The sequence below is a fragment of the Cetorhinus maximus genome, chromosome 17 (assembly GCF_964194155.1).
Source record: "Cetorhinus maximus chromosome 17, sCetMax3.hap1.1, whole genome shotgun sequence".
Taxonomy (NCBI): domain Eukaryota; kingdom Metazoa; phylum Chordata; class Chondrichthyes; order Lamniformes; family Cetorhinidae; genus Cetorhinus; species Cetorhinus maximus.
This window is the reverse complement of record NC_135895.1, coordinates 19,704,088-19,720,083: the sequence shown is the minus strand read 5'-3', so window position 1 is coordinate 19,720,083 and position 15,996 is coordinate 19,704,088. Positions and strand designations below refer to the sequence as shown.

The window sequence follows — 15,996 nt, the reverse complement described above, 5'->3', positions numbered from 1 at the left end:
GCAGAAAACTGGCAGCCAACGTCCAGGAGCATGGACACGCAGAGCTTGGAGCTCATCCTTTCCAGTGTGGATGCAACAGTCAACTCCATTAGCACACTTGCAGACCTGGCCATGATGTAGCTTCTGATTCACTGCAGCGCACCCAATGTCTAAGTGCTGCAGTGGCAGTCATGTAAGCTCAACTTGCTGCCATGCAAGGTCAGGTCAGACTGCTGCAGATACAATGATTCAAAGGCACTTGTAGGATATCACAGCTTCCAACACCTTTACTAGGATTGCTGAGGTGAGTGCCAGTGGCTCTGCAGAGCACACACCTGCTGCCCTGCCCTTTCTCATGAGTATTCATGCTCTCTCAAGAGGCAACTACATTGCTGTGGACCTGGAGTCACACATGGGTCAAACCAGGTAAGGATTAGTAAACCAGATGGGTTTTTAATGACAAGTCGTTTCTAAACTTTTAATTCCAGATATCTTTTGAGTTCAAATTCCACCATCTCCCGTGGTGGGATTCGAACCTGGGCCCCCAGGGCATTGCCCTGGGTCTCTGGATTACCAGTCCAGTGACAATACCACTACACCACCACCTCACTCCTTGCTGTTGCCTGTCACCCAGCCAGTGAGACAGTTGCTGTGAATGCCTAGGTGGTGCCGTCCAAAGCCTGATCTTCTAAGACCGGAGCTGTGCAAGACTATCCCACAGGGCCATCTGCAGTCTCCCCGACTAAAAGTCAGCAGTTGTCTACCAGGCATGCTGCAACCCCTGAGGCAGCATTTCAAGGGAGGACTAAGACAGGCAAAGGCACATGGAAGACAGGTACCGGGGGAGGGCACAAAGGTGATTAGTTGACTTGTGTATGGTTTAATTTATAAATTTGGTCTGGAGTGTTTTTTTTCCATTGGCTTTTATTTCAGCATTAAGTGTTGGAGAGAGGGAAGTTAAGATGTGAGGCTGTTGGTGAACGGTAAATTAGGGTTGTGTTAGTGGTACCGCAGTCAGATGAGTCAATTATAGACAGCCTGACTAGAAAAGAACTCCTTCTTCCTCTCCCTGTTCCTCAGTTGGTTGGTATATAGCTGGTGGCAAGGGCTGTGACCTCATGATAGTGAAATTGTGCAGAATGCAGCAGGTCACCATGAATCTTGACAGCCGCTCTGAGTATTGCAGGACTCTTCCAGAGAAGTCCAAGCAGCAGAATGGTGTTTCAGCATCCCAATAGTTTATTCTAACACCTTTCATATGGAAACATGACTTTCGTTGCATGCATGCTATGCACATGAGCCATGTCTTGCAGTAGCGTCACTTTAGATTGCCATGCTGGCTCAATGCAGACAGAATGGCAGACTGCTACAGAGTTACAGCATTGGGACTGCTACTAGGACACCGGGCAATGCCCTACATGATGCATTGCATATGGCCACACACCAGCTGGACACTGAGGGAGTGAAATCTCTTTTTGGTTGTGGTACATGTCAGAGTTGCCATGCAGCACCTGCAAAGTGACATGCAAGCAGCCAGAAGCACCTTGCACCATGGGAAGCCTGCAATTCTTGCAAAGCAGTCTGCTCATTCTGCCTTTTACTTTCTGGCAAGAAAGAATGAAATGTGTTCAGCTCTCTTGGAATACAAAGCCTCAGTGACCTCCCTTATGCAATGGTGGATAGCAAACTGGGAGATGTGGCAAATATCTCCAGCTCCAGGAAGGAGCTGGACACAAAAGTTCACGGCCACTGGCAACGCTGTCCTCGCCCTGCTCTGAGGCTGCAGTTGTGGCTGCAGCAGGTGACGGATTTCAGCGGGATGGCCTTCATGAAATAGAGACGCCTGACATAATATTCCTCACTGAACCACAGGTAGGAGAATTGCTCCCTGAACACCTTGGTGAATATGGCCATCTGCTAAGTGCTCTACTCTCCTTCCACCTTCCAGCAGCTTGTACTGCTCTGTGTTGCCTCAGTTTATCCTCCCTGTCATGCTGGAGTCCAAGGAGGAGCGTATTGTTGTACCCATGTCTGGGAGCAAGAGGTTTCTGTAGGACTCTTGAAATTGGAACAAAGCCCTTCGCCTGCTCCACCACTTCTTGTAGATGTCATCAATTTTTTAAAACTCTAGAAAGCACTAAACACTTGTACAGTCACATCAAGATCCAGTAGAAATCAATCAGCAACTCCTCTGAAAGTAGTTGATCCCTTTGACCTGCTGCTTAACGTGTTTAGGTGTACGAGGTTGAGAGAGTACATCAGCTGGAACCGATTGACATCCAGTGAACTCTCTCCTGGCATGTGTGCCAATGCCCCCATCAAAATGGTGTCTTAATGGGGGTTTGTACCAGAAGTGTGCTGTGTGCCACAGACAGCATTTTGGAGACAAAATTGCAATCTTGGTGCTGAGAAACTGGGCACCAAGGAGCTGAATTTCACAGCCTTTGAGTTAAACTAGGAGACAGCCATCATTTTGATCAATTACCTGGTGAAAAGTTTTCATTGTTTTAAAAAGTGATAACACTTGAAGTGGAAATTTGTATGAGTTTTTGCATGTGTGGGTGAGAGTAATAGATTGAATGTCCTGCCTGTTTAAAAAGTAGTCTAAAAGTTTCGGTCCCTATCAATATAAACTAGCAAATTTAGCGATAGAAGGAACCAATAATAATGACCAGTGCTTTCACTGTCCAGAAATAATATCATGACCAATTGTTTGAATGCTGATAGGATGAATGTCGAAAGGTCAAACTTTAATTATTGACTTGCACCGTGAACATACAAAGTCTTACTGGCTGAGCAGCAAGCCACCCAGACAATGTAGGTCCCTAGGTCAATCACCCCACTGGTCTGTGCTGAGTGAGGGAAGTCCATAGAAATCAGCTTCAATGCTTGGGCCAGAGAGGCCAGAAAAATTACTTGGGGTTCCTGCTTGTGCTGGGTACTCAGCTAGCCAGCAAGTGCCTGAACAGTACATGGGGACAGAATTGTATAAAACAGTGGTGAGTAGCTAGATAGTCATTTGCTGTCAAGCTTCATGTTTTAAGGTCTGTTCCCTGGGCCCAACATACCCCAGTGTGCTGCAAAAGACCCAGTGCACCCCAACCAGAACACCAATGAGAGGAGGCATGAGGAGATAAATTAAGCAGAAATGTTGGAACACAAATAAAAACTATTCAGAGCTCACTTGTTGATTGCAGAATGGGTGTCCTTGTTTTGTTTTTGTTGTTTTTTTTTTGCAGCCTTATTCTCTTCATTTCAAGGTCTGTAATAAAGCAACAGCTTACAGAGCTCTGCTTATCAGCCAGTCTTGTTCCAAATATAAAAACACAGTCTAATGTTTTATTTTGGTGCGGATATAAATAACTGTTCGAAATATTTGCTGTCAGGTTGGAGGCAATGTTGACAAGGCCACATTTATTGCTCCTCCCTTGTTTTGTGAGGAGGCGGTGGGGGGGGTCTTGTCTTCCGGTGAGTGTTTTCCAACTGAGCGGCTTGGCACTTAGTTATTTTTCAATTTCCAACAAGAGTCCGAGCTAACATATATATAGGTATCAGACGTGCCTCAGTGGTTGCACTTTCTCATCTGAGTCGGAAGGTTGAAGATTCAAGTCCCACTCTCTAGAGAATTGGGCATAAAACCTAGGCCAACACTCCTGTGCAGCACTGAGGGAATGCTGGACTGCCGGAGGTGCCGACTTTCGGATGAGATGTTAAACCGAGGCCTTGCCTTCCCCTTCAGGTGGGCAGAAAAGATCCCGTGTGACACTATTTCAAAGTGTCAAGAGAAACTGTCCTGGCCAATATTTATCATTTCACCAACACCACTAAAAACACATTGTCACATTGCGGTTTGTGGGATCTTGCTGTGCACAAATTGCAGCTGTGCTACCTACGTTGCAATAATGACAACGCTTCTAAATTCGGTGTAAAGTGCTTTAGGAGGTCCTGATAGATTTGCATTTGTATAATGTCTGTCTCTCTTTTACTTGTTGGGCTAGACGGGGCAGGGGTGATCGAGTGGGTATCTGATGTCCAGTTTGGTTGTTGCAATAACATGGTAGCTTTTGGAGGCTTTTTTTTTTTTTTGGGGGGTGGGGGGGGGTGGGGGTTGGTGTGGGGCTTATCCATAAATTGTCAGATTTATTGAATTTAATTTAATAATTTGTCATGGTGAGATTTGAACAGCTGACCTCTGAGTTGTTAGCTCAGTATCTGCACAAACCAGCCCACTAAAGGGGCTGTGTACCACTGGCTGCACTCGGCATCCTCAGTGGATACCTTTAGGGAATGGAATGCAGTTTTCCTTTAATTCATGCTTGGGATGTGTGTCACTGACTACGCCAGCATTTATTGTCCATCCCTAATTATCCTTGAGGGGGTGGTGGTGAGACTTGGTACACCCACAGTGCTGTTAGGAAGGGGTTTCCAGAATTTTGACTCGGCGGCACTGAAGGAACGGTGATTATAGTTCCAAGTCAGGATGGTGTGTGGCTTGGAGGGGAACTTGCACGTGGTGGTGTTCCCATGCATCTGCTGTCCTTGTCCTTCTAGGTGTAGAGGGTTTGGAAGGTGCTGTTGAAGGATCTTTGGCAAGTTGCTGCAGTGCATCTGGTAGATGGTACTCATTGCTGCCACTGTGCGTCAGGGGTGGAGGGAGTGAATGTTTAAGATGGTGGACAGGGTGTCAATCAAGCGAACTGCCTTGTCCTGGTTGGTGTTGAGCTTCTTGAGTGTTGTTGGAGCTGCACTCGTCCAGGCAAGTGGAGAGTATTCCATCACACTCCTGACTTGTAACTTGTAGATGGTGGACAGGCTTTGCAGGGTCCAGAGGTGGGTTATTCGCAGCAGGATTCCCAGCCCCTCAGCTGCTCTCATAACCACAGTATTTATATGGCTGGTCCAGTTCAGTTTCTAATCAATGGTAACTCCCAAAATATTGGTTGTAGTTCTGTACTAATCTGATTGCACTCCTGTCAGACCGCAAGGAATATATAATGGGTGAATTATTTACACAGCCTTTTCTGTCACTTTTCTTTACTCCTGTGCAATCTCCTCCCCTCCTGAAGCAAGTAATTCCTTTGCTGGTCTGGCACTAAATTCCCTTTGATATTTAACAAAAATGGTTATTATTTATGGATGACCCAGTGGCTGTCAGTTGACTATTTGATCACTGGGGGAAGTCACTTTCCTGGCATCTTTGTACACAGAAATCTAATGGCCAATAGATAGAAATGGGTGTGAGTCACCACCTCTCTAGCCAGGGGCACCAAGACCAGCTGTAATGCTTCTATTTCCACCCCAACTCCAATCAGTTAATTCAGCACTGACCAAGGAATTAAATTCAGGACGTTCTAAGCAAATGTCTCGGCCACTGGCTGAATAAACTCGAGAGTTTTTAAGAGGAGATTTTCATTGTTACTGTTGCAGTGTGAATTTAGGATTAGCATATGCCTGAGCTACTGGTGGAGAGTCATTGAGGCAGGCTTAATTATCTGTCGTGATTAATGTGTAAGCGAAGGGGTTTGAAGCAGGCAGCACTTGCACCGCTGTCCTGCCTGATCTTAGAGTGCTATTGACATTTCATGGAAACATTTGCAGCATCCCACCAAGAGGACTTATGACGGCAAAATGGTTCCTGCTGCTGCTGTTATTGAATCAATAGTGAAACAAGTCAAACACAGAATCCAGTTGGAATTGCTCAACAACATAACTGACAAATATTTACATAGTGTGGGGCATTAGTTGTAATTCAACTTTTCTGATGCAAGAGTGTTGAATTGTATTATTCCATAATTCAAAATTAGTAACTGGTCCCTCCCTGTCTAATATGTTAGCAAATGCTTAAGACGGGCAGTAAGTTTTTAGTGATTTCAGTTTGAGAACAACTGAACACTTCCTATCTTGGGTAAATAGTGATGAGACTTAGTCCTGTATTTAATATTCAATATTGACTCCAGTGGGGGTGCAAAGCAGGAGATAGTGGCCCCCCACAAAGACCAATAGAAAAATGGAGCAGGGTGCTTAACAGACAGCCAAGCCAGCAGTAGCTGTTTTGCGCTCTGATGTTGAATGCTGCCCCCTTTGTCTCTTTGTACACTCCCCATTTATGCCTGATCAGATCAGAGCTTTTAGTAAACTCTCTGGACAAATTAAAACCTTGAGAGTAGAGGGAGTGCTGAAAATGACTAAATATTTACAATACAGATAAGTTTGAAGAGCTCCACAAGAGAAATACCTTTCACTTTCATATCAAGGAATGTAGTTTTGCTTTCTTGTTTTGCTTGTATTGAAAGTGTCCATTCCTTTTCTCGTAACAGTTTCTGGAGCTGGTGTGAACAGGAGGACTGTGTGCGTTTATGATGAAGCACCTTTCAATTTCCAAGTGGCTGGCCCAGCTGGGGCTGCCCGAATACTTCAAGATCTTTGATGAAGAATATGATGGAGTGGAGGTGAGTGTGGCAAAACTGAAGAACAATTCCTAACGGGATAGTAAACTTTCCACTAACTACAAAAGTAAACCTTTCCCACTAATACAATGTTAAGAACATTTTAATAGATGGCAGAGCACTATACGATGTCTAGTTGTTGTGGCAAAACTGGGCTAATTTTTCACTCCCTAGCCTACTAGATTATTGAGGTTAATTGTAACCCCACCCGCCATTGAGATCAGCTAGCTCGTTGCAGAGTAGGCACCAAACCTGGCACTTTGCTGGCTAATGGGCTTAGTTCTCACGGAGGGAAGAGAAGCCAAAAGGGCTGGGGGAGAATCTTATCTGCTCCGCTCTTATTCTGCTTATTCAGTGTTGGAGAGCTATTCCTATATTCCATTCTGGTTACAACATTCCCGCTATGTTATGTAACAGGAATCTAAGACAATTGATAGTCGAGGGGTGGGAATTTCTCCTTTTGATCTTTGAGATAGCTGACATGAAGTAATTATTGGTACCTAATTTCCTGACGTTTACAACGAACAAAGAAAAGTACAGCACAGGAACAGGCCCTTCGGCCCTCCAAGCCTGCGCCGATCGTATTGCCTGTCAAACTAAAACATTTTGCACTTCCGGGGTCCATATGCCTCTATTCCCATCCTATTCATGTATTTGTCAAGCTGCCTCTTAAACACCACTATCGTACCTGCCCCCACCACCTCCTCTGGCAGAGAATTCCAGACACTCACTACCCTCTGCGTAAAAAACTTGCCCCGCACATCTCCTCTATAGTTTTCTCCTCTCACCTTAAATCTATGTCCCCTAGTAATTGACTCTTCCACCCTGGGGAAAAAGCCTCTGACTATCTACTTTGTCCATGCCACTCATAATTTTGTAAACTTCTATCAAGTTTCTGAGAAATTAAGCTCTAAATAAGCTGAAATGGCACCCAGTTAATATCCGAGGGCTAATGAGTATCTTTTGAGGCTCCAGTAATAGAGAGATGTTATACAGAGTCTCCAGAAGCTGAAATTAGAACAGACAAAACTCAATCGTCTTGTTTAACAGGATTTATTTATAGCTCTCCACTTTGTTGTAAACCTTTGGACACCATACCACTTTTTGGAGATTTGTCATTGGGTTCTGATCTATTAATACCGTTACATTGATTTTACAGCCCAGAAACACTCCATTTGACCCAACTGGCCCATTCCAGCTGAGCCACCTCTAACACCCAATCACAGAATTTTAATGGCGCGAAGGAGGCCATTCAGCCCATTGTACCTGCACCGGTTCTCCAAATGAGAATTATGACCTAATGCCCTACATCATCTAATCCTATCTGCCTCTGTTTATCATACTGGAGACAGGTGTCAGAAGTTCATTATAGGTCTAAACAATAGCAACAACTTGCATTTATTTGGCGCCTTTAATTGAGGGGGAAAAAAATCCCAAGGAACGAGCGAAAAGAATTTGACACTGATAGAGAAGACGACACTTAAGAGAAGCGATCAAAAACTTGGTCAAAGAAGTGGATTTGAAGGAGGTTCTGAAAAGGTGAAGAGTATAAGGGGGACAGATAAAGAAGTTAATGAGGGAATTCCAGTGCACAGGGTCTAGACAGCTGAAGACACAATCACCAATGGTGGTGATGCAGTTCTCCTAGAGATTAGAAGAATAGAGTTCTGGGAGAGTTGGTGGCCTGTGGGGATGTTACAGAGATAGAGGGGAGAAGCCATAAAGGATGCAAATTTAAAATTTGAGTGAGGCATTGGGGGAACTGGGAGCGATGAAGGTCAGCGAGGACAGGGGTGATGGATTAGTGGGGTGGTGTGAATTAGGATATGAATAGCAGAGTTTTGGATTTACTGAGGTGTTAGACAGGAGAGACAAACTGAACTTCTTTATCCTCACCCTGTCTGTCCGTAGCAGAGGTGTTTTTGGATAATTTTTTAGGGAAAAATGCCACAACATTCCTTAACTCTCATTTTGTGGTGTAATTTTATAAGTACCATGCAACAAGTTCTCTTTATGATTACCTCAGTAGGTTAGTTTATTTCACATTCAAACCTGGGGCGGGTGGTGGGGGGGTGTTGTTTGCAATGCATGCACGCACACCCCTGGAGTTAATACACCAACCTCCTCTTTATAAAATCAGGACCAGCATTTCCTACTTTCACATGCAGCATGATGGGATTTAAGTGCTTAGACCATAGTCATAGAGTCACAGACATCTACAGCACAGAAAAAGGCCCTTCAGCCCATCGAGTCTGCACTGGTCAAACAAGTACTTAACTATTCTAATCCCATTTTCCAGCACTAGGCCCATAGCCTTGTATGCCATGGCATCGCAACTGCACATCCAAATACTTCTTAAATGTTATGAGGGTTTTTGCCTCTACCACCCTTTCAGGCAGTGAGTTCCAGATTCCCACCACCCTCTGGGTGAAAAAATTCTTCCTCACATCCCCTCTAAACCTCCTGCCCCTTACCTTAAATCTATGCCCCCTGGTTATTGATCCCTCCACCAAGGGGAAAAGCTCCTTCCTATCTACGCCCCTCATAATTTTATACACCTCAATCATGTCCCCCCTCAATCTCCTTTGCTGCAGGGAAAATAACCCCAGCCTATCCAATCTCTCCTCATAACTAAAACTCTCCAGCTCAGGCAACATCCTGGTAAATCTCCTCTGCACTCCCTCTGGTGCAATCACATCCTTCCTATAATGCGGATTCCAGAACTGCATGCAATACTCTAGCTGTGGCCTAACCAGCGTTTTATACAGTTCCAGCATAACCTCCCTGCTCTTATATTCTATGCCTTGGCTAATAAAGGCAAATATCCCATATGCCTTCCTAACCAACCTATCTACCTGTCCCGCTATCATAAGAGACCGGTGGACATGCACACCAAGGTCCCTCTGATACTCGGTACATCCCAGGGTCCTACCATTCATCGTGTATTCCCGTGCCTTGTTTGTCCTGCCCAAGTGCATCACCTCACACTTATCCGGATTAAATTCCATTTGCCACTGATCAGCCCATCTGACCAGCTCGTCTATATCCTTCTGTAATCTAAGGCTACCCTCCTCACTATTTACCACCCCATCAATTTTCGTGTCATCCGCGAACTTACTGATCAACCCTCCTACATTCAAGTCTAAATCGTTTATATATACCACATGGCGGACGACGATCAGAGACATTAAAATCAAACGGGCTTTGAGGAGTTGAGAGATGGTGGCCGGTTACTTGGTTAGCTGGAAGATCTGCTGGAGTTCTTTCCAGTTGGTGTTTAAACAGCAGACTGAGCTGTGAGGCTAGAAATGTAATATTAGCATGGTCTAAAAGGCTAGAAGCATGGGGGAGTCATGTGATGTGCCCTATCAATGAGTTAATTGTGACCTCACAAGCAGTTTGTGCTTCTGGTCAAAATCCATTGTTTCCCTTAAGAAATAGTGGCTGTTAACACCTCTTCAGGTATAACGAGTTTCAATGGGGAGAATTTTTCTTCCTGTCGGGCGGTTCAGGAGCGGGCGCAGGTGGGCGTGTAGCTGATCGCTGGTGGTGATCGGCTGCACGCTGCCATTTTGCGTGGGTGGGCCAATTATGGCTCGCCCAGTGTGACGCGCACCCGAAAGTGCTTAGCACTACCTGTGCAGGCGGGGAGGAGGGAGAGTCGGGGCCTGTGCACAAATCGTGCCTTGGAGTTTAATCTAATTGCGGAAAAACTGGAAAAAAGATTTTAAAAATTATTTGGACATATCCCCACATGTGACAGTGACATGAGCTGGGACATGTCTATGAATTTTCTTGAACATTTTTATTAAAGTTATAAAACCTTCATGAAACCTCATCCCCCCCGTGGATGAGGTTCCATGAAAAATGCGAAGGCCGCCTGGGCTCTTCACCTGCCCACCAACCTTAAGGTTGGATGGGCAGCCCTGTTAATTATTTAAATTGCTATTTAAATGGCCTTAATAGGCCTTTGACAGTTCGGTGGACGCGCACTAGAGTCGGCTGTGCACCTGCCGAACTGTAGATCGGAATGATGCCCAACAGATGAAGGGACTTGAGGAAGGAAGGGAATGGGTGGTCACTAGGCAGTCCAAGAGAAACAGGCAGGTAGTTCAGGAGCCCCCTGGGGTCCCGCTCGCAAATTGATATTCCATTTTGGAGGCTGTTGAGGGCGCTGGTTCCTCCAGGGAGTGCAGACAGAGCCAAGCTTCTGGCACCACAAGCAGCCTGTCTGTACAGGAGGGGAGGAAGGGAGAAAGAGCAATAAAATTGGGGATTCTATAGTCAGGGGAACAGATAGGTGCTACTGTGGCAGTCAACGTGACTCCAAGATGGTATGTTGCCTCCCTGGTGCCAGGGCCCAGGATGTCACTGAACGGCTGCAGGGCATCCTGAAGGGGGAGGGTGATAAGGCAGAGGTCATGGTACATGTTGCTACCAATGACATAGGTAGAAAGAGGGATGAGGTCTTGCATCAAGAATTCAGGGAGTTAGGCAGTAGACTAAAAAGCAAGACCTCTCAGATTGTAATCTCTGGATTACTCCCAGTGCCATGTGCTAGCGAGCTCAGAAATAGGAGAATAGCGCAGATGAATACGTGGCTTAAGAGTTGGTGAAGGAGGGAGGGTTTTAGATTCCTGGATCACTGGGATCGTTTCTGGGGAAGGTGGGACCTGTACAAGCGGGACGGTCTACATCTGAACCAGAGAGCGACTAACGTCCTTGCGGGTGGGTTTGCTAGTGCTGTTGGGAGGAGTTTAAACTAATTTGACAGGGGGAGGGCACACACAATGTTAGCAGAATAGGGACACACCGTAATACAGTAAAACAATCAAGTCAGAGGGAGTACAGCTGCATTAAGTTTCAAGGGAGTAAGGCAAGGCTGGATGGCCTCTACTTTAATGCCTGGAGTATTACAGGTAAAATGGATGAGTTAAGGGTGAGGATTGACACATGGAATTGTGATATAGTAGCCATCACTGAGACGAGGTTGAGGGAGGGGCAGGATTGGCAGCTCAACATTCCGGGATATAGAATCTTCAGGCGAGACAGGGGAGGGGGTAAAAGAGGAGGAGGTATTGCATTATTAGTTAAGGAGTCAGTTACTGCAGTAAGGAGAGATGATATAATGGCGGGGACATCAAATGAAGCTTTGTGGGCAGAGCTTAGGAATAAAAAAGGGGCAGCCACATTGTTAGGTGTTTATTATAAACCCCCAGATAGCCAGCGGGAAATTGAGGAGCAAATATGTGCACAATTTGTGGAGGTGTGTAAAAACAATAACAATAGGGTAATTATGTTAGGTGATTTTAACATTCCCAACATTAATTGGGATAGACGTAGTGTTAAGGGCTTGGATGGAATGGATTTCTTGAAATGTGTACAGGAGAACTTTTTAGGTCAATATGTTGAGGGTCCAACAAGGGAAGGCGCAGTGCTGGACCTAATTCTGGGGAATGAAGCCGGACAGGTGGCTGAGGTGGTGGAGGGCGAGCATTTTAGTGATAGCGACCACAACATGGTACAGTTTAAGTTTGTTATGGGCAAAGAAATTGACAAGTTGCATAAAAATGTTTTGGACTGGGGGAGAGTGGATTTTAGTAAAATAAGGCAGGATCTGGCCAAGGTAGACTGGGAACAGCTACTTGTGGGGAAATCTACAGAGGAGCAGTGGGGGACATTCAAAAAGGAAATGGGGAGGGCACAGGCTCAACATGTTCCCTCTAGGGTGATAGGAAGGAGTAACAAGCCCAGAGAACCATGGATGACCAGAGATATTCAGGTTACAATGAGAAGGAAAAGAGAGGGTTTTAGCAGGTACAAGGGAAGCAAATCAGCAGAGGCATTAGTGGAGTATTGAAAGTGCAGGGTGGAGCTCAAGAAAGCAATTAGGAGAGCAAAGAGGGGATATGAGAAAGCTCTGGCTGGTAAAAGTAGGGAAAATCCCAAGATATTCTATAAGTATACCAATGGGAAGAGTTTAACCAGGGAAAGAGTAGGGCCCATAAGGGACCAAGGGGGCAATCTATGGGCGGAGCCAGAGGACATCGCTAGAGTGTTGAATGAATACTTCACATCCGTCTTCTCCGAAGAAAATGAAGATGAAGGTATCGAACTCGGGGAGAGAGACTGCGAGGTTCTTTAGCAAATTGACATAGGGAGTGACAAGGTATTGGAGGTGTTGGCAGGCTTAAAAGTGGACAAATCTCCGGGTCCAGATGATTTGTGTCCCAGACTGCTGAGGGAGGCAAGGGAGGAGATCGCAGGGGCTCTGACCCAAATTTTTAATTCCTCTCTGGCCATGGGGGAGGTGCCAGAGGACTGGAGAACAGCTAATGTGGTTCCGCTATTTAAGAAGGGTTGTAGAGATAAGCCAGGGAACTACAGGCCAGTGATTCTCACGTCATTGGTAGGGAAACTATTGGAGAAAGTTCTGAAGGAGAGTATCTATTTCTGAAGGAGAGTATCTATCTCTACTTGGAGAGGCAAGGTTTGATCAGGGATAGTCAGCATGACTTAGTCAGAGAGAGGTCATGCCTAATAAATTTGATTGAATTTTTTGAGGAGGTGACCAGGTGTGTAGATGAGGGTAGTGTAGTTGATGTAGTTTATATGGATTTCAGCAAAGCCTTTGACAAGGTCCCACATGGGACACTGATAAAGAAGGCAAACGCACATGGGATACAGGGTAATTTGATAAGGTGGATTCAAAATTGGCTTAGTTTTAGGAGACAGAAGGTGATGACAGAAGGATGCTTTAGTGATTGGAAGCCAGTGTCCAGTGGTGTACCACAGAGAACTGTGCTCGGTCCCCTATTATTTGTCATTTATATAAACGACATAGATGATTATGTGGGGGGCATGATTAGTAAGTTTGTGGGTGACACAAAGATTGGCCAGGTGGTTAACAGTGAGGTTGAGTGTCTTGGGCTACAGGGAGATATAGACGGGATGGTCAAATGGGCAGATAAGTGGCAGATGAAATTTAACCCTGAAAAGTGTGAGGTGATACACTTTGGAAGGAGTAATTTGGCAAGGAAGTATTCAATGAACGGCATGACACTAGGAAGTTCTGAGGAACAAAGGGACCTTGGTGTGTGTCCATAGATCTCTGAAGGCAGAGGGGCATGTTAGTGGGCTGGTGAAAAAGACATATGGGACACTTGCCTTTATCAATCGAGGCATAGTTTACAAAAGTAGGGAGGTCATGTTGGAGTTGTATAGAACCTTAGTGCGGCCACAGCTGGAGTACTGTGTGCTGTACTGGTCACCATGTTATAGGAAGGATGTGATTGCACTGAAGGGGGTGCAGAGGAGATTCACCAGGCTGTTGCCTGGGATAAAACATTTAAGTTATGAATAGAGGTTGGATAGACTTGGGTTGTTTTCGTTGGAGCAGAGAAGACTGAGGGGCGACCTGATCGAGGTGTACAAGATTATGAGGGGCATGGACAGGGTGGATAGGGAGCAGCTGTTCCCCTTAGTTGAAGGGTCAGTCACGAGAGGACATAAGTTCAAGGTGAGGGGCAGGAGGGTTTGGGGGGATGTGAGGAAAAACTTTTTTACCCAGAGGGTGGTGACAGTCTGGAATGCACTGCCTGAGAGGGTAGTGGAGTTGGGTTGCCTCACATCCTTTAAAAAGTACCTGGATGAGCACTTGGCACGTCATAACATTCAAGGCAATGGGCCAAGTGCTGGTAAGTGGGATTAGGTAGGTAGGTCAGGTGTTTCTTATGTGTAGGTGCAGACTCAATGGGCCGACTGGCCTCTTCTGCCCTGTGATTCTGTGATCACCGCACGTCATTTTACATGTCAGCAAGCGGGGCCCAACCCTGGACGCCAACCAGAATGTTAAGGCCAATGTCTCTGTCTTTGTTATTGTTCCAGTTGGGGGGAGTTGGTTCATCTGTTACTTGTCTAGTTTCGTAAGTATAATGTGGCCTTACACTGGGTGTGAGATTCCACAAGGATGCGAGTGAGAGTGGAAGTCTTTGTTCTTATAACTTTTTGAAGCTTCCAGAACAAATGGCCATTCTTGTCATGTGACCTGTAGCAGCCACCTTGTGGCTCAGCAAAAGCCCATTCTAAAACAGCAAAAAATAACAAAGTTTTGATGTGCAGAGTTTTGATTTCCTTTCGGTGCCTTATTGATATGACAGAAGTTTACAGAGGATAAAGGATGGGTAACCAATCACGAGAGTTGGAATAATCAATTCTGGAGGTGGAGAAAACATGACTTTCAGCAGCAAATGCACAATTGATGCATCATGGTCTTCATGATGGAGGGGATATGGGATCAGAAGCTCAATTCTGAGCCCGATAGGATGCTAAGATTGCAAACAGACTGGTTCAAGTTGCGACAGTGGCCAGGTAGGGATGGAATTGGTGGCTAGAATCTGATATTCGTGGCAGAGGACAAACACCCTGACTTTGCCTATGATTTTCACAATATTTAACTGCAGGAAACTGAGACCTATTGAAGATCGCGCAAGTAGTCTGGCAAGCAGTGTTGGGTGGGGGAGGTGGGTGGTGGGGGTTAAGGGAGACAGTGGTGGGTTAGAGCTGGGTGTTCTCAGCGTACATGTATAAGCCAACACCATGTCAGCAGATGATGTTGCCAAGGGGTGGAATGCATATGACAATGTTTAGGGATACATTACTGTGTGCGCCAATGCAGTCTTAAATAATTAACTTCTAGCTGAACTGGGTTTCCATGGGAACCACTTGTTTGATGGTTTGGCATTGTGAGCTCCAGTTTCTTCAGCTTGCTCTGAGGAACAGCCGCTTCTTTGTGCTGCTTTAGGGGATCACCTGTTTGTGTTCCACAGATTTCTGTTGAATCTGCACAGGAACCTCAAGTCACCACCAGCCAAACCCAAACTCTGCCATCACCAGCATTTTGAAATGCTGACACTACAAGGCACCGTGCTCGAAATAAGAAATCATTTGGGAACAGTAAATTGCACATAAAATAAATCTTCTCCAACAATTAGTTAGGCACATCCAGCCGCTCCTGGCCAGTAATTCTTTTCATCTATGGTGATTGCTTGTTCTATTTGATGTTTCGCCAAGAAATGCTCATGCGTCGAATAAATCCATATCCAGTTATGTGTTTTATTTGCTACAATCAAAACGAAAGGTTATAAAGATGGTTAGAGCAGGGCTCTACTTTTGAGATTCCATCTTTCTTATCATCCAGCATTATATAGATGATTCACTCGGTGCGGTGCCTGTGAAATCTTAAAACCAGTTTATACAGGACAGCTTTGCAATTTTCCTTATCCATAATCAGTCACTAGATCAGCAATTACACTCTCTAACTAAATGCATCAAAAATATCATCCCCTAATTAGTAACTGTATTAGGAATATTGTCCCCTAATCACTAGCTGCAGTCGGAATTTAATATCCTAATTACTAATACTCTTGGGATTTCATCCTCTAGTTAGTAAATGCATCTGGAATATCATCTCATTCTGAATTTCACATAGAATATGATCCCTTAATTACCAACTGCAACAGGAATTTAATAATGTGATTAGTTCCTGCATTTGGAATATCATCCCCTAATT

General features: G+C 45.2%; 1 protein-coding gene across 1 annotated transcript in view; it reads left to right on the top strand.

The window, feature by feature from the left end:
* The window catches only part of bcar3 (BCAR3 adaptor protein, NSP family member), a 164,100-nt gene that overhangs the window by 29,043 nt on the left and 119,061 nt on the right, over nucleotides 1-15,996 (top strand). Inside the window, exon 2 of the mRNA XM_078560802.1 lies at nucleotides 6,297-6,428. Within this exon, the coding sequence (XP_078416928.1) occupies nucleotides 6,336-6,428 (93 nt within the window). The 5' untranslated portion in view covers nucleotides 6,297-6,335. The remainder of the gene's footprint in view (nucleotides 1-6,296; nucleotides 6,429-15,996) is intronic.